This window comes from Gymnoscopelus microlampas (assembly GCF_963454915.1).
Source record: "Gymnoscopelus microlampas genome assembly, chromosome: 9".
NCBI classification, from domain to species: Eukaryota; Metazoa; Chordata; class Actinopteri; order Myctophiformes; family Myctophidae; genus Gymnoscopelus; species Gymnoscopelus microlampas.
The window spans coordinates 21,802,327-21,825,295 of record NC_139946.1 but is presented as its reverse complement, the minus strand read 5'-3'; the positions used below and the strand labels follow the sequence as shown (position 1 = coordinate 21,825,295).

The following is a 22,969-nucleotide window of genomic DNA, read 5'->3' as shown; positions in this document are numbered from 1 at the left end:
CACACACACTTCTGGATAGCTTGGCTGGTGGTTTTCAACCTTTTTCATATCAAGGTCCATTATTTATTGGGCATTTGAGCTAGGGAACCACCATTTGATGAGAATTAGACTCTCAGACCCAAAACGATGACAAAAAATATTTTGTCATCGTTGGATAAGACTTTGTCCACAATTTCCAATAGGAGAGATAACAGGCAAACGTTGATCAAAATAACAATTCTTTAATTAAGTAATGCAGATGTTTAACAATAATTTAACTCTTGAGAGAGTAAAATGAAACCAAATGGACCCGTAAGGGTCCATTTGGTTTCATTTGTACACTCTCAAGAGTTAAAGATCTAATAAGGGTCCATTTGGTTACCAACTCTCCATCATTTAGCTGGGGACCTCCTGGAACCCCCTCAAGGACCACTGGTGATCCCCGGACCACTGGTTGAGAACCAATGCCTCATAGCATATAACGCATTGGTCTGACACTCACATATTATGCACGCTGCCTACAGTATAGTACAGTACGTCCTTCAAGACTCTGGATTTGTTCCCCTCTCTTGGGATGTACAGTCAGTGTCATGTGGGCATTGGAAAGCCTCTGAGAAGGTCCGTAAGGACTCTATAGGTCTACTGTAGCCCTCTACAATGGTCCTTTATTATGTTGCCATCTGTTGCTTTACGCTTGCCTCCTCTGCTCCCCTTCATCCACTGGCATGCTGTGTGTGTGTGTGTGGAGGAGGATGAAGGATCCTTTGGGCAGAGCGGAATGTGATGGAACCGCATACTCTCTAACCCGCTGAATAGAATTGAGTGGAATATTGTGTACTTACAAAAGCAAGCAAGCGTAAGAATGTGCTTGTGTCTTTATAGCAAGCACACACAAACACACACACACACACACACACACACACACACACACACACACACACACACACACACACACACACACACACACACACACACACACACACACACACACACACACACACACACACACACACACACACACACACACACAAGCTTTAAAAAAATAATGTATTAACCCATTAAGACATGAGGCCCATTCTACAAATGCCTTCTAAACCAGTAGTCCTCACGCTTCCCAAGATAAATAAAAAAAACGTTCAAAAATAGCAGATGGACAAGCTTGTACATCTGCTATTTTTTAATATCCAATGCAAAAATCGAAAAATTACACGGATGCTTTCCCGGTTGTACTGGGTTAAAACATTAAAACCTTACATGAATTATACAGTACAGTCTCATCCACTGAGGATTAACAAATCATTCTGATTCTAAATGAAGCCATATAAATTGTTGAATCACACAGCACCCTGCCTGTGACACGCCTGCTCTCGTTTTGCACATGCTGTACATAAAACAGAGTGTGGAATTAGAAAAACAGCATGACTCTCTCCAACCATTTGGCCGTTCATATTTGATTCTATGCTGTACATCAATGATTCTCAACCGTTTTCATTTCAAGGACCCCCAGTGTTTCATTTAACTCTGACAGTGTAGCCTACAGTGTACGCTGTGTTAAAGACCCATAAGAGTCCATTTGGTTCCTAACTATCAATCATTTAGCTGGGGACACCCTGGAACCCCAAGGACCCCTGGAGGTCCCCAGACCCCACATTGAGAACCGATGCCATACTGTACATCAGGGTTCCGCAACCTTTTCGACATGAAGTGCAATGTTTTTATTTTCTTAATCTTCAGTGTGCCATGTCAACATTAAGTTTAATTATGGCGCCACATCAAAATAAAATATTTCCAACATATTTTTTTTCTTTCATATCATATGTAATGATCATTAGACAACCCACCTATCTTCCAGACTCCCTTCCCGGTCAGAGTCAGTGTTTGAATGAATGTAGAATTATGTGCAGGATGGAATTTGGATACAGATGCGAGGGGACTTAATTTAACTGACTACATCTTTTGAAACATTTTACTTTAAAATTAAAACATTAAAGATCCTCTCTCTCACACTTTATGCCAGTGTGCCAGGGATCACCCTCCCCTGTGCCAATGTTGGCACCCGTGCCTAAGGTTGCCTACCACATTATTATCATTTTTCTTTTTTACTTATTCTGGTTATTTGAGTCTTGGGATATTCTAAAAATCTACATTGTGTGTGGTAGTGCATGCACGCTTTCTGCACGGTGTGTGTGATGCAAAGAGGACATATTTCTTCTTATTCTTACACAGTCAGTACATTTGATTTATAATGTTCACAGGTGGCACACACATATATTTGGATATTGAATAGCATATGCACACTCACATACAGTACAGCTGAAGGGGTTGTCGGCAGCAGGCGATACCACTGAGGGATTCCTATGTGTTGGATTTCCACTGGGGCGGGAATCATATTCATGGTGCTGTAAGGTACTTTGATTAAAGGGCCCACCAAATCGCTTATGTTATACAACACACACACACACACACACACACACACACACACACACACACACACACACACACACACACACACACACACACACACACACACACACACACACACACACACACACACACACACACACACACACACACACACACACACACACACACACACACACACACACACACACACACACGTACGTCTGTGCCAGGCCAATGGTGGCATGCGCTGGCAGTATGCGATTCAGTGACAGCATCTCCAGGGACAGAGGGCCATCCATTGCAGTGGCGAAAGTCAACGTGAAAAACAGAGGAGCCCCAGACATGCGTTTCACAAGCATTCATCTTCATTTTCTTTGTTCTTCTATCACTGTGTTTGGGAGAGAGAGAGAGGGAGAGAGAGAGAGAGAGAGAGAAAGAGAGAGAGAGAGAGGAGGAAGGGCAGAGAGAGTGAGGGAGAGAGAGAGAGAAAGTGCAGGTGAGCGTGGATGCAGGCACACTTGTACAGTATATCAAAATATGTATGCATTAGTCTGTCCAATTTACTATCTTTGTTCCCTCAATACATGTGTAAATTCATACAGTATCTATCTACTGCTGTGCTGCTCATATGCTGAGGGAAATACCACCTCTTACAGTACTAGTTTGGGCTCAACCGGGCTCAATTCCTTTGGCATAGACAAATAGACAAAACAGTATCAGTAAAATCCTCAGTATTAATTTAACTGCTTTGAGAATGTATATATTTATTTTTACCCTTAAATTAAATACCCTTATTCTTGTAACTCTGACTGTGTAAAAATGTAACCATAAATTCCTTTACTTCTTGTGTTGTGTAAGTACAATACTAGAATATTCTATAATATTGATGACAGTCTATCTTCGAAAAGGTATGGCATTTTGAATTGGTGGATTGTTGTCGAATACACTTCTTCTCAACAGAGTTTCATTTGAAGCAGGTTGTTAATAAAAGTTGTCTCAATCTGCATGACATTACAATACCTATCACAGTGTCACTTTCCAAGTCAGGCTACACAACAGCGTCTCTCTCGAAACCTGCCTCCAGTAATCAAGGTTATTGCCTCAACAGTTACAAGGAAGCAATTTCTTTAGACAAAAGCAATACCACAGAGAGTATATCATATTGACAGACTATATAATGTACCTAGCTTGATATTGCAGAGGATGTCAGTCTGCCTGGCATCTGTTGGAGTTTTGAAACAGAATGGGCCAGATTCACTAAGCAATTTACACCCATTGAGATTGGATGAGGAGACCTAGTGGGGGTGTGGAGAAGAAACAATGGAAAACTCAATGGGCCTGATTCACTTAGCTGGTTGTAAATAGTGCCTAAATAAAGTGACAAAAGGGGTGCGTATTTTCGATAAGCACAAACGGACGTGCCATTCACCAACCGGTGTGTAAATCTCTCATGTGTGTATCGCCGGTCTTCCTCATTTTTGACTCAGACAGTCAGAAGCTCGTTCACGTGGACGTGGCATTGCTCCACGCCCCATTTAAGACCATAAAAGGCAACTGGAACTGACGAAATACATGACCGCGGCGGGGCGCACCGCATGACAGCTTGTAGATCAGTGCAAGCGAGTCCCTATATTTTAAAGCGAACCTTTTTAACTCAAATCTTTGCTTCTGGGGGTTCCCGGAAAATATTTTGAGATGGGGGTCCGCGATCAAATACATATAATTTTGGAGTTCCTTGACATGAAAAAGTTTGAGAGTTTTTCAGAAAACCGTAAGGATTTAGAAGACAATTGTAGAATCGGTCTCAGGTCTTAATGGGTTTGTGTGTGTGTGTGTGTGTGTGTGTGTGTGTGTGTGTGTGTGTGTGTGTGTGTGTGTGTGTGTGTGTGTGTGTGTGTGTGTGAGCAGGCTGATCCGGTGCTGAACCTAAGGAGTAAGGAACAGGAAACAGAACTGGTGCGTCAGAGCCTGGCTGCTCTCTCTGCCATGAGGATCCGATTCCCCGGCAAGACAGAGGAGGAGGCTGAAGCTGTACTGGATGAGGTGGGGCACTCTGAGTGTGTGTGTGTGTGTGTGTGTGTGTGTGTGTGTGTGTGTGTGTGTGTGTGTGTGTGTGTGTGTGTGTGTGTGTGTGTGTGTGTGTGTGTGTGTGTGTGTGTGTGTGTGTGTGGAGGGCCAAGCAGTTTGCAAGGTACTGCTCAGTATCAGCTATTATAGGAAGCCGCTGAAGTTGGAGGAGGCGTTGTTTCATTTATCCATGATTTATGTCCACTATATATTGTATGTAACAATGTTCTGCTGTCTATGCACTTTGTAACTGGCTGTTTTCCTATTGTCTGACTGCACTGGCAGCGTTTATGTCCTTTGTACAAGGCATTCTTGTACTTCTGTTTATGTGGACATAAATACACATTTCAAATGTGTGTGACAAGGGATAATCAATGATGAGCCGTGCAGTTATCGAAAAATAATGCATGACGTGGAGGATAATTACCTGCGGTTTGCCTCGACACGGCAGACTGTATTATAGGTTGATAACTGCTCTGAGTTGATCGTTCTGCTTATCGAACCAAGGCCACTTACCAATAATTACAAATTTTTTTTCGAATTTTGGGGCACTGTACTCTTTCAGTAGAAAGTTGCCGTTGTAACCGTAGTAACGACCTTGAGACAGCTGATTCAGTCAGCTGACAATAGTCACCTCTTGTGCACAAACATTTTATTTTCCCTCAAAAGGTTAAAAGTTCTATTAGAATCCATGTTGGTTTCAAGGATATACTGTATTGTAGCTAATGTTAGCCTAAAAAAAAAAATCTGTTAATAAAATCCTTTGTATTATGCATATTCATTTTGAATCGAGTCGAGGCGGGTATCTGAAAATAATGCACACCCTCCAGACAATTAGAATTGCGTATTCTCTGTGGCCATGGTAAGTGTTTTGTATGTGGTCCATATTGTGCCATGTACTGACCGTGCGCCCATTTTCTACACAAGAAATAGAAAGCAAACCAAACTCAGGATGGGAAATGGAAAAAGGTTTAGCAGAAGAAAGAAAGAAAGAAAAAACTCAAGGCAGAACCGAAGGAAGAAAGGAACAAAGAAACAAATCAAAGTGGTCAGTATACTGTGTTACAGTAAGCCTACTTTATGCTCTGCAGTGCGATGGTGTCGCGCATCGAGAACGGCAGAGAATAGCAGACCTACAAGTTCACAACGCATCGCGATCTGCGACACGTTGTGAGTTTGAAGGTTGGCTATTGTCGGGCGCACGACACCGTCGCGTGACGAAGTACGAATCAGGCTTTACCCTGTAGCTGTGTGCAAAATGTCAGGAGGTGTGAGCTGGCCTCGGTCCTATCCCCCAGACGTCCCCTCGGCAGCCAGGTGCGGTCACTGTGCAGCCTAACTAACAGTGACCTCCTCGCCTCTCTTCACAATAGCCTGTCCAGTGCTGGCGCTGCTCCCATTGTCTTTCAAACGACCCCGCTCACAACTGTGCTCTGTCCGCCGCTATTCCCTGTCGCGCCGTCGTATTAATCAATGCCTCCTTTTTCCATAGCTGGAGTTTCTTTTCTTGTGTGCGTGTGTGCGCGCGTGTGTCGCACACAGGCATGCACACACCATGCACACCCGCACTGGGGTCGTGAGAGACAATTACCGCCACACCTGTACTGTTTACGTACCCTAATGAGGGCATGGTGGAGAAACACAGACGTGCACCTGCACCTGTAAAGCTTCTTATTTGCCTCAGGAGATGAGGCGTGCTCGCCAAGCACGGAGGAGACCGTCTCTCACATTTCTCCTTTTGCTGCGATTTAAAGTTGAAGGCTAATCGGGTTAATGATGTGTTTGAGTAATTGTGCGCTTAAATTTTCACGCTGCACTCTATGGCGTATTCTAAGGTCATTGGCCAGAAAGCATGCAGTTGCCTGTCTGTCAGTGTGATGCTTTTACCACTTACTTACAGTAAACCATATATATACAGTCCCCCAGGGCTCTATACTAGGTTTTTTTCTCTTTTTTTCTCAAAATCAAATCTCTTCAGAATAGGGACACTAGGGTTCATGGTTAATTGTGGGGAATTTGCCTGTGCATGAGCGGATGGGAGACGGGAGCACGCACAACACCATCACCATCTCTGAAAGAACAAAGGTTCACATCAAGATGAAAGAATATCTTTCATGTGCGCACACACGCACACACACACACACACACACACACACACACACACACACACACACACACACACACACACACACACACACACACACATATAAACAAACACCTACAGTTTGCTTTACAGCTTCCCACGGGGAACATCATTTGCTGGGGTTCTAGCGTGCTGAGAGTTTAAAGTGTGCACACCAGCGGGAAGTTGCAGCCTAAGTCAACAAAGCAACAGTAAGACAGCCGTTAGGTAACACACTGGTATCGGCACTGGGAGCCAGTGCATGGAAAAGCCCTCCACAGTTTTCAAAACATTCCAAGAACGGCCCACAGGACTTTCATTTTTCGCAAAAGCAAACCCTCAACACCTTGGGTTTCTAGTTTAAGAACAACAAAGATCCCCTGTCCACTTCACCATCAGACTTCCTGCCCGGGTCTGCCTGCATTCAAATTCGACCAAAGTACTATACACAGAAGTGTGAAAGAAAGTATACTGTATGTCTGGCTGAGTGAAAGGCTTTGAGAACGAGCTCCAGAGAATGAGTTTTTTTTTCTGAGAAAATCCATTCAGTCTTAAAATACGGGAAGAAAGCCAACCACACAACAGTCAAATTATGCCCCGATGTAACCCCTCGCAAGCAGAGTGACAGGCAGCTATAGTCTAGCATGAGGTACACCGCGAAGGTCAATAGAACTGCTCTCACGATGGCGGGTCCTCAAGTGAGAAAGGCATATTCGCTTCCCCTCCGTTGTCTCTCTGGCGATACGCATTGATTTCATTTTCTATTTCGTCCATTACTTTTTTCCCCCCTTCTTTCCTTTTTCACCGGCAGTGATCGAATGACGCAACATGGCGGCCGCCCTGACAGAATAGGGTAGTAACGGTACACCCGCCGGCTGCGTCGGTCAGCCACAGGAAAATGAGCAGTGGAATTAAATGGAGGGAAAAGGAAGCAAAAGAACAGGGAGAGAGAAAGAGAATGACAGAAGCATGGAGGAACTGAAGCAGGGCGGGATGGCTGGGGATGCCAGTATTTTTTGATTTCTTTTGTTTGCAACGGTTCTTGAAAACGCTCTGAGGGTGTTTTGTAATCTATCACTAGTTTGTCGTTTTTTTTTTGCTTTTTTAAGCATACAGGCCGGTGAAATCACGACCAAGTCCTATTTGGTCAATTGCAAATGATGTGCATATGCAGATTTTATTTGTTTATTTATTTGTTCCCACTTTGGTTGTCAACAGATCCTCGACAACTGGAAATACCACAAACCAAAGGTGGCTTCCTATTGGCTGGTGAAGTTGGACTCTACCAAACAAAGGAAGGTGAGCTTTCGTTAATAACGCTCTTCAAATTATCAGCATCAAGGCACTTACACATTGTAATCATTACATACCGTTTTGTTGTTTTGATGCAGCTGTTCAGACTTAAAAATTAGCAGCATTCCTGCTAATTCTTTGTGTATCTGTCCTCATTTAACAACTAATGAGCCCCTTTTTTTAATATAAAATTCACATGCAACAATCAGACAGATGCAGGCAAGAAAAATAAACCCCCCAAAACAAACATTGACACAATGCAAATCATTATTATCACAAACACACACACACACACACACACACACACACACACACACACACACACACACACACACACACACACACACACACACACACACACACACACACACACACACACACACACACACACACACACAGCATAAGAATGGATTTACAGTATTTACACATTATCAACACTGAATAATAATGGATGTGTTCAGTCGACTGTGAGTATCTAGATGAATATAATGTACATAATAAAGTACATCATCAACACTATGACTGAATATACAGTACATCAATTAGCCTTAACAGGCATCTGTCAAAGTTCAGCAATGTACATCCTTAAAAGTAATTTAAGTCAGTTTGACTGTGTAACCCTGGCCCTCACGGCATACCTTTGTATGCTGAATATATTTATATGTTGTTTCATTATCTTGTTGTGTCATGTTCAATGTATTTGCTTCTTTCTTTTTCTCTGTTTTAATTTCTTTTCTTGTCTGTTAGTAATTTCAACTTGGTCGTTGGAAATGTGCCCTATAGATAAAGTTTGATTTAATTTGATCCTAGTAGTCCATGTGCAAGTGCACCAGAGTCCATGCAGAGTCAGTGGTCCATAGTCAATAGTAACAGTAGGTCTCAAGTTTTCATATTGTTGTGTGAAGCCTGATGGCTACTGGCACAAAGGACTGGCTATGGCACTTTGTGTGGTGCGACGAGGAGGGACGAGTCTATTGGCTGAACATGCTCCTCATCCTCGCCAGCTCATCATAGAGGGCAGTGTTGGAGGAAGTACTCACATGTTTAAAAGTATCAATACAGCAATATAGAAATACTCTGAGTAAAAGTCTGGTATTCAGAATTTACTTGGGAAAAAGTACAAAAGCATTGGCATCAGAATGTACTTTAAGTACGAAAAGTAGAAAAGACTCATTATGCAGAACTAGAGGGTCGGGGCGCTGCGCGCCGCTCCCCCCTAGCCGCTGCGCGGTGCTTTGTGTTTGTTGGTCTCTATAATATATAAAGCCATAATAGGAGATGTTCCCAATGGAGCTATGCTCAAATATGGAGTGTGTTGTCTGACCTCACTTGGGTCTCGTTGGGCGGTGGTCGGCGATGACGCTAAGGAACAACATGGCCGACTGTAATGTTGTGAGTTTGTGTTTGCCGCAATTAATTATGCTGCGAGGGGGCAGATGTGTGCTGAGCAGTATGAAGTGGCCTACAGACTGCGCGTAGTAATTCTGCACGTTGTGGCGTGTCTTGTTAGTGACATTGATATGTTGTTTTTGTGTTTAGTCCCACACAGTGGCAGTTTTTTTTGGGGGGTTTTGGGTTTAGAAATGTATATATATACTAGAGGGTCGGGGCGCTGCGCGCCCCTCCCCCATAGCCACTGCGCGGTGCTTTGTGTTTGTTGGTCTCTATAATATATAAAGCCATAATAGGAGATGTTCCCAATGGAGCTATGCCCAAATATGGAGTGTGTTGTCTGACCTCACTTGGGTCTCGTTGGGCGGTGGTCGGCGATGACGCTAAGGAACAACATGGCCGACTGTAATGTTGTGAGTTTGTGTTGGCCGCAATTAATTATGCTGCGAGGGGGCAGATGTGTGCTGAGCAGTATGAAGTGGCCTACAGACTGCGCGTAGTAATTCTGCACGTTGTGGCGTGTCTTGTTAGTGACATTGATATGTTGTTTTTGTGTTTAGTCCCACACAGTGGCAGGGTTTTTTGGGGGGTTTTGGGTTTAGAAATGTATATATAGATAGATAGATAGATAGATAGATAGATAGATGTCCCATTTCACAAGTTTTCAAATGTATACTGTATACAGTCGATAAAAATCTTTTGAAAATAGCAGATTTACAAGCTCACAATGCGTCGCATCGCGACGCATTGTGAGCTTGTAGATCGGCTATTTTCAAATGGCCGACATGTATATAAGGCTGAAGTGGTTAATGTAATGTTTTGCAATAATAATCAAAACTAGTAACTAAAGTGTTAAATAATTGTAGTGGAGTGGTAAAAGTATAATATTTGTCTCCGAGATGTAGTGGAGTAGAAATTGAAATTGGAAATATTCCAGTAAAGTAAAAAAAGTGTACAGTACTTGAGTAAATTTACTTAGTTAGTTTACACCTCTGATAGAGGGGATGGGAGGTGTTTTTCCAGTACAGAGTCCAGCTTCTTCCTCAGCCTTCCGTAAAAGGGGTCCAGATGAAACAGCAGTAATAATGTGGTCTTCAGACTCCGTGTTGCCGACTGATGTTTTGCTTGGAATAAAACGTGTGTGGTTAACCCATTAAGACCGGGAACGCATCTGTGTCATTTTAAGATTTCTTATTATTAAAAAATAGCAGATATACAAGTGCATAGCACAGCACAGAGTTCTGCGCTATGATATATCTGTATATCAGATTTTTTTGAAAAATTGTGTAAAATGTGTGCAAATCTTTGAATATATATATATATATATATCCCATGTCCCTGGAACAACATATTTTGAGATTGGGGTCCGTGGCCAAATACATATCATTTTGGGGGTCCTTCACATGGAAAAGTTGGAGCACCACTGATATAGCAACATACTGTTAGGATTTAGAAAACATTTTTAGAAATGTATTTGGCCGCGGATCCCCATCTCAAAAATGTTTGGTTCCAGGGACCCCCATGAAGCAAAGATTTGAGTTACAAATGTTCGCTTTAAAAATATATATATTCAAAGATTTGCACACATTTTCAAGATTACATTTTTTTTTGGCAGATCATAGATCTGCTATTTTTGAATGGCCAAAGAAATCTAAAGTGACACAGATGCGTTCCCGGATTTAATGGGTTAACGAGCGGTAGTAGGAGTGGATAACGAGCCGTATAGGAGCAGGCCATTGCTGTGCCATTGTTTATTATCGTGTACAGTGTGTACATACAAACAGTACGATATGCATGTGTATGTGAGCATCTGTAGCATTGCGTATGAGTTTACATGCTTGTCACGTCTGGTGAAATCTATCCGAAAAAGCATGCACGCGCACACACACCCACACACTCACGCACAAACACGCACGCACGTCGCACGCACCCACGCAGTAATGAGGAGCAAGATATGAAAGGCAGCGCCAAAAGGGAGAGAGAAAGAATGAGGAGGGAGAGAAAATAAAAGAGAGGAAAGCATGATGGAATGCTTAGCACATGGGTCCTAAGTACGCCTCCACATCTTCTGCCAGTGTCAGACTGACGTTGGGCCGGCAATTAGCCCTCTGCTCTGTGGCTGCTTCAGCCTCTTCTGGCGTACCCGGCTCTATTCTCGCGTGGCCAGCCCTCCTCCAATCTCGCTCCACTCTGAAGCCCGAGTTATACTTGGTTGCATGCGGGTGTCGCGCACCGAAAATAGGCGATCTACAAGCACACAATGCATGCACGACACCCACTCACAACTAAGTATGAATCAGGCTTGAATGGTTGACTGAAGAAACTCACAGCAGGAGATAATATAGTGGAAACTGTGTTTTTCAGACAGGGGTGGGAACCAAAAATACATCAAAACAATTTGCTGTATGTCAGTCAGAATAAATAGAAGCCAGATTCATGAAATCATTGCTTGAGATATATGCATTGCAGAAAATAGCATAATTTAAAGACATCCATCCGACACACATCAACAGCTTATGTTGGGAAGCGTTACTTTATGCAGTCGCCATGAGTAGTTAATGTGTGCATCAGGGTAAGCCCCTCCCCCTCTATGGAAGGGCTCTGCCAAAACACACACACACACACACACACACACACACACACACACACACACACACACACACACACACACACACACACACACACACACACACACACACACACACACACACACAGGCGCTTATAACATCACACTACTCACTGTACATAACTGTGCATGTAAATTCAGTTGTTTTGCGTGTGATTGTTTGCTATGCAAGAAAATTATATTGGCATGTAACTTGCGTGTGTTTGTGCATCTGTATTTATTTACAGTGCGCGTGTGTTTGTATTTCTGTGCGCTTGCTCTCTCTTCTCTTTCTGACTGACTGAGTCAGCTCAGTGTCTCCTATGCTGTGAGATATGAAAGCTAAATAGGCTGAGAGGAATCCTTCTGCTGGAACAAATTCAGGCCCCTAATTAACATGCAGGGCATCGCCTCATGTCTGCTTCAGTGTAACGTTACGCTAATGTGAGTCCTGTATGTCCAATGCCTTGTCAGTAGTTATTATGCTTTAATTGTTAAATAGCAACACATTATTTTTTTCACAGCACCAGAGATGAAAAATTCCTTGTACACTGCAAAGTCCTAAGTGTCAATCTACTGTAACTCTGAGAGTTAAAAAAAAAAAAAAAAAGGTTATCTAGCGTATGAACCTCATACTTGGCAGTAAATGCAACATAGGAGGTTTAAGTTGTGAATTCTGGGGCAACCTTTGATGTGAATCTTATCTTCCTCCCTGTGGCTTCAAGGTGCTGGACATCGTGCGTACCAACGTGCGCTCGGCACTCCAGCGCATCTGGAGGGAGTCTGACGTGGAGAGCCTCCACCTGTACCGTCTCTTCAACCGCGTGTTCAACAGGCTGCTGTGGAGCCACGGCCAAGGCCTTTGGAACTGCTTCTCCAACACTGGGTAGGCTCTGCTCTCATACTGAGGAACTGCTTCTCCAAGAACACAAGAACGCTTGCCCCAAAACACGCTTCCCGAGTCAAATCCGACGACCTCGGAACGGTCGCCACCGAGTATTCCTAAACGTAACCTCAGTGAAACTATGCTTAAACCTAACCTTATTACTAAACGTAACCTCAGTGAAACTATGCTTAAACCTAACCTTATTACTAAACGTAACCTCAGTAAAACTATGCCTAGCCCTACACTCATTCCTAATACCCTATCATCAGTAAAACGATTACAAGAATTGAAGAAAGAAATGATGGCGAGTGTGTTTTTGGGGCGAGTATTCCAGTTACCCTTCTCCAATACTGGGGAGGCTCTGCTCTCATACATACTGTGGAAGTGCTTCTCCGACACAGGGTAGGCTCTGCTCTCATACTGTGCTGTACAGCGCTGTTTCCCAAACAGTGGGTCGGGGGACCCATGTTTGGGTCGCAAACTAATTTTTATGGGTCGCAAGTAAAGTTTAGTTTTAATAATATAAAATATAACATTATAATAGCCAGATAGGCAAGAAGACCATAATAACAACAGGGACAGGGCAGCCATTTGAATTCCATTCCCTCCGTAGCGCAATGATTGATATTCACAACAAAAACTTTCACACCTCACACAAAAAAAACACGCCTTCATCCTCTCCCCTAGCGTCCTTCACTGTGCTGTATTAGACTACATCTTTGAGTGACAGATGGGGCATTTTGCCTTTCATTATACAGTCAATGAAATGACACCACCACCAGGCTGAGACACAGATGAACAGACAGACAAACAAACAGGCCGAGACCCCACCTCCAGCACTCATACACCTCCCCGGGGAGGATGAAAGCAACGTGGTGAAAGTGTGTATAACAAGGCCACAGATCTCAGCAGCTGATCGGGGCTTTTTCACAGCACAGATGAGAGGAGAGGGGAGGAAGGAACGGAAGGAGAGAGGAGTCCAGGAAGGGGGGATTAAGCCAACGAGAGGCCTCATGTGTTCCCTTTAGTTTGGCTTGTTATCGCAGCCTTTCAAGTTCACACTGCTCACACTGGTGATCTCAAATACAGTACACACGTACGTACATACATAACACATATGACACCTTCAAACACACTAGCTGGGTCTTACTTCCTACATACAGTGGTTTCTCCAAATACGCACATAAAGTACACACACGTGCACACACACACACACACTGACACTGACACTGACACACACACACACACACACACACACACACACACACACACACACACACACACACACACACACACACACACACACACACACACACACACACACACACACACACACACACACACACACACACACACACACACACACACACACACACACACAGCTCTCAGACAGATGGCCGCTGAGTAGCTTTTCATCTCCTGTCTGATGGAGGTGTGACCTGTTGCCTCCCTGCTCCGTCTATTCTTTCCAGTTCAGTCGCTCGGTGGTCGTGACTCCCCCGCTGTAGACAGACTGAGGAGCTCACTGGCTTTATTCTGTGCTCACCACCCACAGCTCTCCAGCCATTCCATGCCTCCCCCTCTTTCTTTGGCAAGGGATATTGAGAGAGTGAGAGTGAATGAGTGAGTGACAGAGATAAAAGAACGATAAGGAGAGGGAGGAAAACGGAGGGACTCTCTGACAGAGGGCAAAAAATAAAGAAGATAAATCGTAGAGGAAAAAAAGAAAAAGGAAGGCAAAGAAAAGATTAAGGCTCAACGATCGAATGGACAGATTTTTCCCTTTGAGTGGTGTCGGAGCCCGGGCAGTGGAGGATTAGTCTGGCCCAGACGAGCCCGGCCCGGCCCGGCCTTGACACCGCTACACCCTGCAGCACGCTGCGGCCCCACGCTGTGTCTGTCTGATCGCAGAATGCCCTGCATGAACCCACTAGCCGTCTAGCCGCTTCGTCCAATCCCCCCTTCCCGTGAAGGGGCACGGCCCCGACAGGGATGAGCCCGCGGGTGGTATCGCGTAGCGACAGCCAAGTGGCCCACCTCGGAACGTGCACTCCACCTCCCCCTCTTTATCGGCCTCCCTTGTTTGATATTTTATCTCAGGGCCTTAACAACAATCAAAATGGCCCTGGTGGCTATCGTGGGGCGTTGAATTCAACATGCTTTGAAAGAGGACTTTTGGGAGGGGTGGGGGGGTGGAAAGCATGCCATTTTGAACCCTTTCACAGGAAGCACAGCCACCCTAACCTCCTACCTCCCGCCTGAAGAGTGAGAGTGAAGGGGGGGGAGGCAACATCAAACGCTCCTCCAGGGCTCTGTGTCTCAGTTGTTGAAGCAGTCTCACAGTCAGGGGTATGTCCGGGTTGTAAAGAGGGTTAACTGTACTTGGATTTGTTTCATCCCTCCTCTTTGTCTTTCTTCTCCTGTTGTCTCCATTTGTGTGTGAGCGCATGCACACGTGTGTCCGTCTACTCTACAGTATGTCTGGACAGTGTGTATGTACAGTATGTGTACATACATGGCATACGGACCCTTTTTACAGCCGCCCATTTCAACATTTATGGAAAACACATCTGAAGGTAATTGTTGGGTGTGTTTCATGTTGGTGTTACTGTGTACCAGGACAGCATGAAGCTAACCGTACAGGAGCTGCCCATGCATGCTGGCACACAGTAACACCAGCGTGATCTAGTATGAGAGTTACGACTAGCATAGACTCCCATTGTAAGAATGGAATGCGGAAATGCTCTGTCTATCTCAATGAGGAAGTTCCAATGATTGGAACTACAGCCCATAGCAGCCAGCTTTGCTGCGAGATCAAAGCGTGATGGAAACCTCTCTCTCTATGGGTAACACCTAAATGAAACACACCCACGACTATACCATTATTACCTTCAGCTGTGTTTACCCATCCACATGGCTCCTGTGAAAAGGGTCCATTCCTTCTACATTGTGTACATAATACTGTACATCGGTGCCTACTGGGACATGAACTTGTGTCCGTTCTGTGTTTCCCCAGTTCGTCGTGGGAGACCATCTTCAGCAAGAGCAGCGAGGTGGTTTCACCCCAGGAGCTGCAGTGCTGCAGGCGTCTGGTGCAGCTGTGTAGGGACTGCCTGCTGGTCGTCTACAAGTTTGTCTCCGAGTCCCGCGGCTCGCTGACCGGACTCAGCCCGGAGTGGGACGACACTAGGTGAGCAGGAGGAGGACGACCTCTGACACCAAACCCCACCCCCACCACCCCCCATCCCCATTCTCTGTCAATGTTCTACAGTATCTGCTGCTTTTATTTAGATTTTTGCTTTTTCACCCCATTGCAATAGCAGAGATGGATGGTAACATCTGTGTAAAAAAAAAAAGGTGACCTGCCGTTAAGGTAAACGGGCAAGATTCAAGCATACGCAGGGACTGGTACAGTATGTGCACCATCGTCTCCTTGCATACTACTGTAGGACGAGGATTATATTTTATTTTTTCCGTGCGTAGAGGGAGAGCCCACCCAAACTTTTATGAGAAGCACTTTAGTTCCAGGAATCTTTATTGTATTTCCTGAATCAGAGCATAGCGTTATGATCCCAAGAGAAAGTGGTTCGAGGTTTGGGTTTGTTTAGGCAAGGTGAACCGCAGATTTGTCCAAAAAATGGATTGGATTAAGTCTCCCTTTAGAAAACACTGAAATGAATCCTGTCCCTATGCAGTATGTGATAATGTTTCCAGCCACATTGGAATGTTTTGGACACACACATGCACTAAAATATCAATCTGAAGTTTTCTGTATTAACTTTCAATCCATGTCACATATAATATTTTCGCCTCTGAAAGCAAATCGGCCTCCTTCTATTTTTAATGTCAGTTCTAGAGGAGGCAGCAGAAAGTGTGAACTTTTAAAATTCACACTCACTCACAGGCTACAGTGTAACCCAAAGTGCGTAGCCATGCAGCTGGCCGCTACACATTTTGGGCTTGGAGGGAGGGCAGTGAGGGGGTGGAGTGGTGATGGGGGTAGAGGGATAGAGGGTGCTGTTAACAGGAAATAATGACCCACAGATTAGTGCTCAGGTTAGCCCAGGGTCCCCTGAGGCCTGCTTAATTCAATTAGAGCCCAGATGAGCCGGTGCTGCAAATGACCTTATGAGAGCAAGAGAGAGAGAGAGAGAGAGAGAGAGAGAGAGAGAGAGAGAGAGAGAGAGCGAGGTCCTCTTTTTCTCGGGGCATCGTTGCTTTACATGATTCATAACCCTGGCACATATTTTAACAGGCTATCACTTTGTGCCTGTAAAACCTGCACTGTGTAAAGAGGAGGAAGAAGCCAGGAGAACTGGTGTTTATCCTGTACGCGGAACGTACGATTAGGAGGCTATAGAAAGATGCTGTTGTCGCTATCTGCTAGTCTCATCGTCCCTTATTTTTTCTATGTTTTGTTTATTGATTTGAAGGATAGATTTAACTGGATAAAGTATGAGGTTTTACAGTCCTTGTTGCCCCAGGATGTATAGATAAAACTTGTGGACCATTATTTATATTGCTGTTGGAGGTTTTCTTGTGTCGCCATGAAAATGGTACGTTGGTCTGTTTCTCCTTATTTTCCCCCTCTGTGTTACTGTTTTCTATATATTCCTATCTGTGTGTGTGTGTGTGTTTATGAAAGCTTGCCACTGGTTGTCGGACCAGCCTCTGCCCATGACTCCGCCTCTGCTGCTGCCGCTGCCGCTGTTGCATCCTCTTCCTCCTCTTCCTCCGTCAGTTCGCCCCTCGACGCAGGTCTCTGTTTGGTTTAGTTCCCATAAGGACCCCTTTACCCGCTTCCCCCTGCACCGTCCGTCACCCCTCCCCACCAGCTTACGCTACCCCCTCCCCCCCCCCCCTGCACCCTCGTCCCCCACCCTGCGCTTCCTGCTGTTGCTGCTGACACCACCATCCTCACAGCCACGCCCACTGCTGCTTGGGACCACCCCTCACCGATTGGCTGCGTGCAACCATCAGTTTACAGCATGATTCTATTCCTTTACCTTGTTAACAAACCAACAAACAAACGATGGTCAGGTAGATTTGAATGGTACCGTTTGGTGATTGATGTAAAAAAAAAGTGTGATTATTATTATTTATTTCATTTCATTTTTGTAATTGGGCCTGGAATGAGCTTTGAGAATGAGGTTGAGGGGGCACGGTGGCGCAGTCGGTAGCGCTGTCGCCTCACAGCTAGAGGGTCCTGGGTTCGATTCCCGCCAGGGACGCTGTGGGCGCTGGGGGCGTGTTCTCTCCTCCACGTCATCGGCGCCCATACCCTAGGTGGGGTTGGTGAAAGGGCCTACTCTGTGTGGAGTTTGCATGTTCTCCCCGTGTCTCCTAGGGTAGTTAATACCCTCACAAAAACATGTAGTAATCCTGGTCACTATACTGCCTCCCCCTGGTCAGCCGGGGCGCCTGATGGAGGAGAAGGGAACTGGTTGGAATAACGTGTTCCTTCCACGCGCTATGTCCAACCAGGGAAACTCCCCCCTGTCGGGTGATAAAAAGCGGCCTGCTTGCTCCTCATGCATTGAAGGAGGCATGAGCTTCAGCTTGGGCTCTCCCTAGGCTGGCAGAGGGTAGGTAGTGCCCAGGATTACATAGGCAATTGGCACTGGGTGAAACAATGTGGGTTACAAAATCGTGGGATAAAAATTATAAAAAAAAAAAAAAAGAGAATGAGGTTGAAGGAAAGAAGGCAAGAGAAAGAAACGAAATGGAAACCGTTTTGAATGCTTGCTTGTCAATGCTGCAACCATTTTGGGCAACTTGCTAGACACCACTATCGATTTGCTCTGCCGTGACACAACACATGGTATGCCTTGTGATGGATGTTGTTCACTGCTTCACAGCACAGTGAGTGCGTTCAATATGAGTAGCCTAAGTGGGAATGGAGTGCCTAACCCTAGCTGTGTTAGTGCCACCATCAACCCACTCATCTGCACAGGGCCAGTCTCTTCTCGTTAATGACGAATGGCTCCCGTTGCAATGCGTACTTGCACATGCAGGGTTCATTTTTCCTCTTGTTCTATAATGTAGACAGGAAACATCCCCACAGAAAGACTTCCATCACACTTCAGTCCTCAGACAGTCAAGAGGCAATTAACATTTGCAATTTTGTCAGTTGCATATGCTTTGCCTGGATGAGAGGGAGGGAACATTGAGTGTGTGTGTGTGTGTGTGTGTGTGTGTGTGTGTGTGTGTGTGTGTGTGTGTGTGTGTGTGTGTGTGTGTGTGTGTGTGTGTGTGTGTGTGTGTGTAGGGCCGATCACCTCCTTTCTCTGTGACTCCAACTCACATAGTGACAACGAACCCCCATCCACCGATGACTTGTTCACTCTTTGACTGTTCACTGCCTGCAGCCTCAACTTATCAACACTTACAGTACAATACATGCAAAAAATACGCACAAAAACACATTGCACCTTTTCTAAAATTAGCTTTTTCCTGATGAACAGAACACATTGCACCTTTTCTAAAATTAGCTTTTTCCTGATGAACAGAACACATTGCACCTTTTCTAAAACTAGCTTTTTCACGATGAACAGGACAAAAACATGTGTTTTCTTTCTGTAATAAAAGTACAGTCAATGTGTGGGAGCACTCTGGTTTGTTCTGAGTACCTTCAGGTCATCTCCCACACGCATGCTCAAAGAAACTAGTGCCTTTATATTTGCCATCCTTGAGCACACAGAGTGTCAGGGTGGATCTGAGAGACACTTGAACTCACACGTGTCATGCTCACTCTTGTTTCAAGTGTCCTTTGCTGAAGTTACTGAGCAAGGTGTGTCACTATTCTCACACATGGCTGAGAGGAGATGAACGAGCCAAAGCAGCTCCACCAGTGACCCCCCCCTCCCTCGAGCAGCTGACACTGACCAATCGCCCACCATGACGACACAAGTTTTAGATACCGCTAACTTTCCTCTATCAGAAAAGTGCAGCGATAATTAGGGTTAATTGGGGTGTTTGGCGGAACGTGGGCTGCAGATAACCTTCAAGCCGCTGTGTAACGTACTTGGGTGTCTGATTGCGTCAGCGATCTTGACAAAGCCTCCCCCCTTTCCCAACACCCTAAGCCGAGGCTCTACGTGTTAATTCGCTGCGGCAGTCGCGTCCCACGGGAGGACGTGAGGAGCTCCACCATCAGTAAAAACAGTTACATACAGTACGGAGTGTAATGAGTTTGGAGCTGGATGAGTCTCTTTTCTTCCCATTTCTCTCTCTCTCTCTGTGCATCTCTCCCTCTGTCCAATGATTGATTTGAACAGAAAGCAGAGAGCCCTGTTCTGTGGCTTCTCCCGCGGTTCCAAGCGTGCGCTCGTTGTTGCCGAGGTCTTCTCCCTGATCAAAGGAGGCAAAAACCTGGACGACGCTGAATGAGGGGCCCAATTAAATATAGCCTGCAGAGACATCAGGCAGCTCGGACATGAGAAGCCCATCCTTTATCCCACCCCCCCCGGTCACGTGATTCCCCCTGCGAGCTGAACATTCTCAAAGTGAATTATAAAACACACACACACACGGCTGCCAATGAATGTTCAATATTTGACCTTTTTTTTTCTTCTTCTTTCTTTTTTTTTATCAGTAGCATCTCCACATCTGGGCTTTTGGTTTTCAGTGTTAAAAAGTTGTATGGAAATTGAAAAGAGTGAAGAAAGTGCTCTCAAGACGGCTCCGAGCTGATATGTTGTGCTGAATCTCATGAAACGAGAGCAGCAGAATGAGAAAGGCGAGGAATATAAGTGAAACACTGGGAGGCTGGAATCCAGGTCCTCCTCCCACTCCGTGTACAGTATGTCCAGATGTTACCTCAGACACGGCACACTGAGCTGTGCAACAGGCTTGGGGGGCGAGCGGGGATGATGGAAGAAACAACTGGGCCTACAACTACCGATTATCTTTTTTTAGCAATTATTCTATTATTCACTTTTTAGATTAATCGGATAATGGAGAAGTTAAATAGTTTATATATCAATGAACCAACGCAAAATAATTCTAATTGATTTTTTATAATTGACTAAATCAATTAGTCTGATTAAACACTTTAAGCCGTATGTTATACTTTATTGTACAATGGTGTTTTGTGGAAAGTTATGTTGTTTTCGCTATTTGGGAAAAAAATCTTATTTTCTTAAAACAAATGATTCATTATAATCATTTACATGTATTAGTTTGACTGAACCGTTGCATCCCTAGAAAGAACAACAACCAGTCGCTGCAGAGTCACGACCTCCTCTTCTCTCCAGCTCCAGCGAATGGATGAATTCCCAGGAAACAGGTGCTGGACCAGGCGCTCGCACGGCGAGTTCAGCCACGGCTGAGGGAAGACGACGTGCTCGACAAGTATACCCCCGGCCCACTTGAAGCCCATTTTCAAGGACATTCTCGTTGAACTAAATGAAGTTAATTTGAATCCATCTCAACTCTCCTGGGGTCTGGGCTGTGTTGAGCAGAGTGCCCTCAGCGACAGCCCACCAGCACCCCCCCCCCCCCCTTTTCTTTCCAGTCAACTTTAGAAGAAGAAGAAGAAGAAGAAGAAGCAGCCTGGCTAATTTGCCCAAGAGCTATTTCACAGGGAGAGGGGTTCTGTCAGCGAGGAGTGCGTTATCTCTCCACCAGCTTGAAAGAAGATATTATTTTCACAGCCTGTAATCCTCCTCCAATAGCTGCCGTTTGATTAGATTGTCAAATCTATAGCATTTCCACAGGGACATTTTCCTTCTTTTCTTTTTCTTCCGTTATACGCAACATTTACTCGTGTTGGCATTATTCATGAATGTGAGGTCTCAACTGTAGGTCTGATCTGCCGCTAAGTTTGAGTTTAATGTTATTACCCCAGTGCTCGGCGGGATAAAATGAACATGCGATTAATAAACCCCCAAAGAACACCAAGCACTCTCCCCTTTGTATGCCTAACAAACACCCCGCAGCATCTAATACTGTACATAACAAGATGCTGTATAACCAACTCCTTCGAGTCAGCGGTAACCTTTCCCAGGATCTGGTCATATCCCATCTGACATGGCTCTGACAATCATAATCTTCTTCACATCCACGTAACCAAAGAACAGACAGGCGTGGGGGGTTCGGCCCCCTGCTTGACTCCATCTCAACCTGACGCTGGTCTCATTCCCAGGTACTGGAACGCTGTTAGCAGGAGCTGCCTCACTGCTCTGTCTCGGTGGAAGGTGTCATAGAAAAGTCTTAGAAAGGTACTGACGTCTAAGCCGCGGAACGATAGGTGAGGCCCTTCTGTTAATGATACCCCAAAGTGTAACGGTTCAAGTTGAAAGTTCAGCTTGCGCTTTGCGCTTGCGCTTTTATTGTTTTCGAGATACATTTATCTGCGACCTGCCTCAGCATAAAGCCCTACTGTATATGTATGTGTATACATACTATATATATATATATATATATATATATATATATATATATATATATATATATATATATATATGTATATATATATTATAATATAATAAGTAGTATCCTGTGTAAAGTACTGCATATTGCCCGTTACAGACATAATATAAAACATGTCACTTCATCTTATAATTTTCCAGATGTGAAGGTGTGCCAAACCTTCCCTGTACATAATGACTAATAATTGCGGGCATCATTAAAGTGTCATTGCCACAGACATGAGCTGACAATAAGCAGTAGCGTTCACGATGACAATACATTAAATAATAGACTTTTAACACAGGGCTGATGTGGCTACCAAGCTGATGGGTTCCTGCGACCCGGTGTCTTAAGAGTGATCTTTGCCTGTCTAATCCCCTCTTTATGTTCACCCGCTCCCCACACCCAATCCCTCCCCCTATCTCTCTCTCTCTCTCTCTCTCTCTCTCTTTCTCCCTCTCTCTCTCTCTCTCTCTCTCTCTCTGTTTCTCTCGCTTTGTCTCTCTCTCTCTCTCGTCCATCTGTCTGGTCCAGGTATCTGCTGCCAGTGACCTCTCAGTTCGTCGTCAAGTGGCCTTCGTCCAGCTTTGGCCGCGTCTCCTCAGCCGTGCCGCGGCCACGTGGCCTCTTCGCTGCCAGGATGGGCCAGTTCTGAGGTCACCACCACCAGCCTGATATTTGACATCTAGCCCTTTCCCTTTAACCACCCACACATCTTCACCTCCGCCCAGCCTCCAACTTCCAGTTTGGATGTGAGTTTTTCAAGGGGGGGGGGGGTATTGGAACCAGGATGGACTCTGGACCAAGGCCA

At 45.0% G+C, this 22,969-nt stretch overlaps 1 protein-coding gene across 1 annotated transcript in view; it reads left to right on the top strand.

Moving 5' to 3' along the window:
- ttll7 (tubulin tyrosine ligase-like family, member 7) overlaps positions 1-22,761 on the top strand; it is a 93,344-nt gene extending 70,583 nt beyond the window's left edge. Inside the window, exons 16-22 of the mRNA XM_084067858.1 lie at positions 4,291-4,425; positions 7,790-7,870; positions 12,587-12,747; positions 15,764-15,937; positions 17,393-17,505; positions 21,893-21,997; positions 22,693-22,761. Coding sequence (XP_083923984.1) covers positions 4,291-4,425; positions 7,790-7,870; positions 12,587-12,747; positions 15,764-15,937; positions 17,393-17,505; positions 21,893-21,975 — 747 coding nt within the window. The 3' untranslated portion in view covers positions 21,976-21,997; positions 22,693-22,761. The remainder of the gene's footprint in view (positions 1-4,290; positions 4,426-7,789; positions 7,871-12,586; positions 12,748-15,763; positions 15,938-17,392; positions 17,506-21,892; positions 21,998-22,692) is intronic.
- Positions 22,762-22,969: the final 208 nt, after the last annotated feature.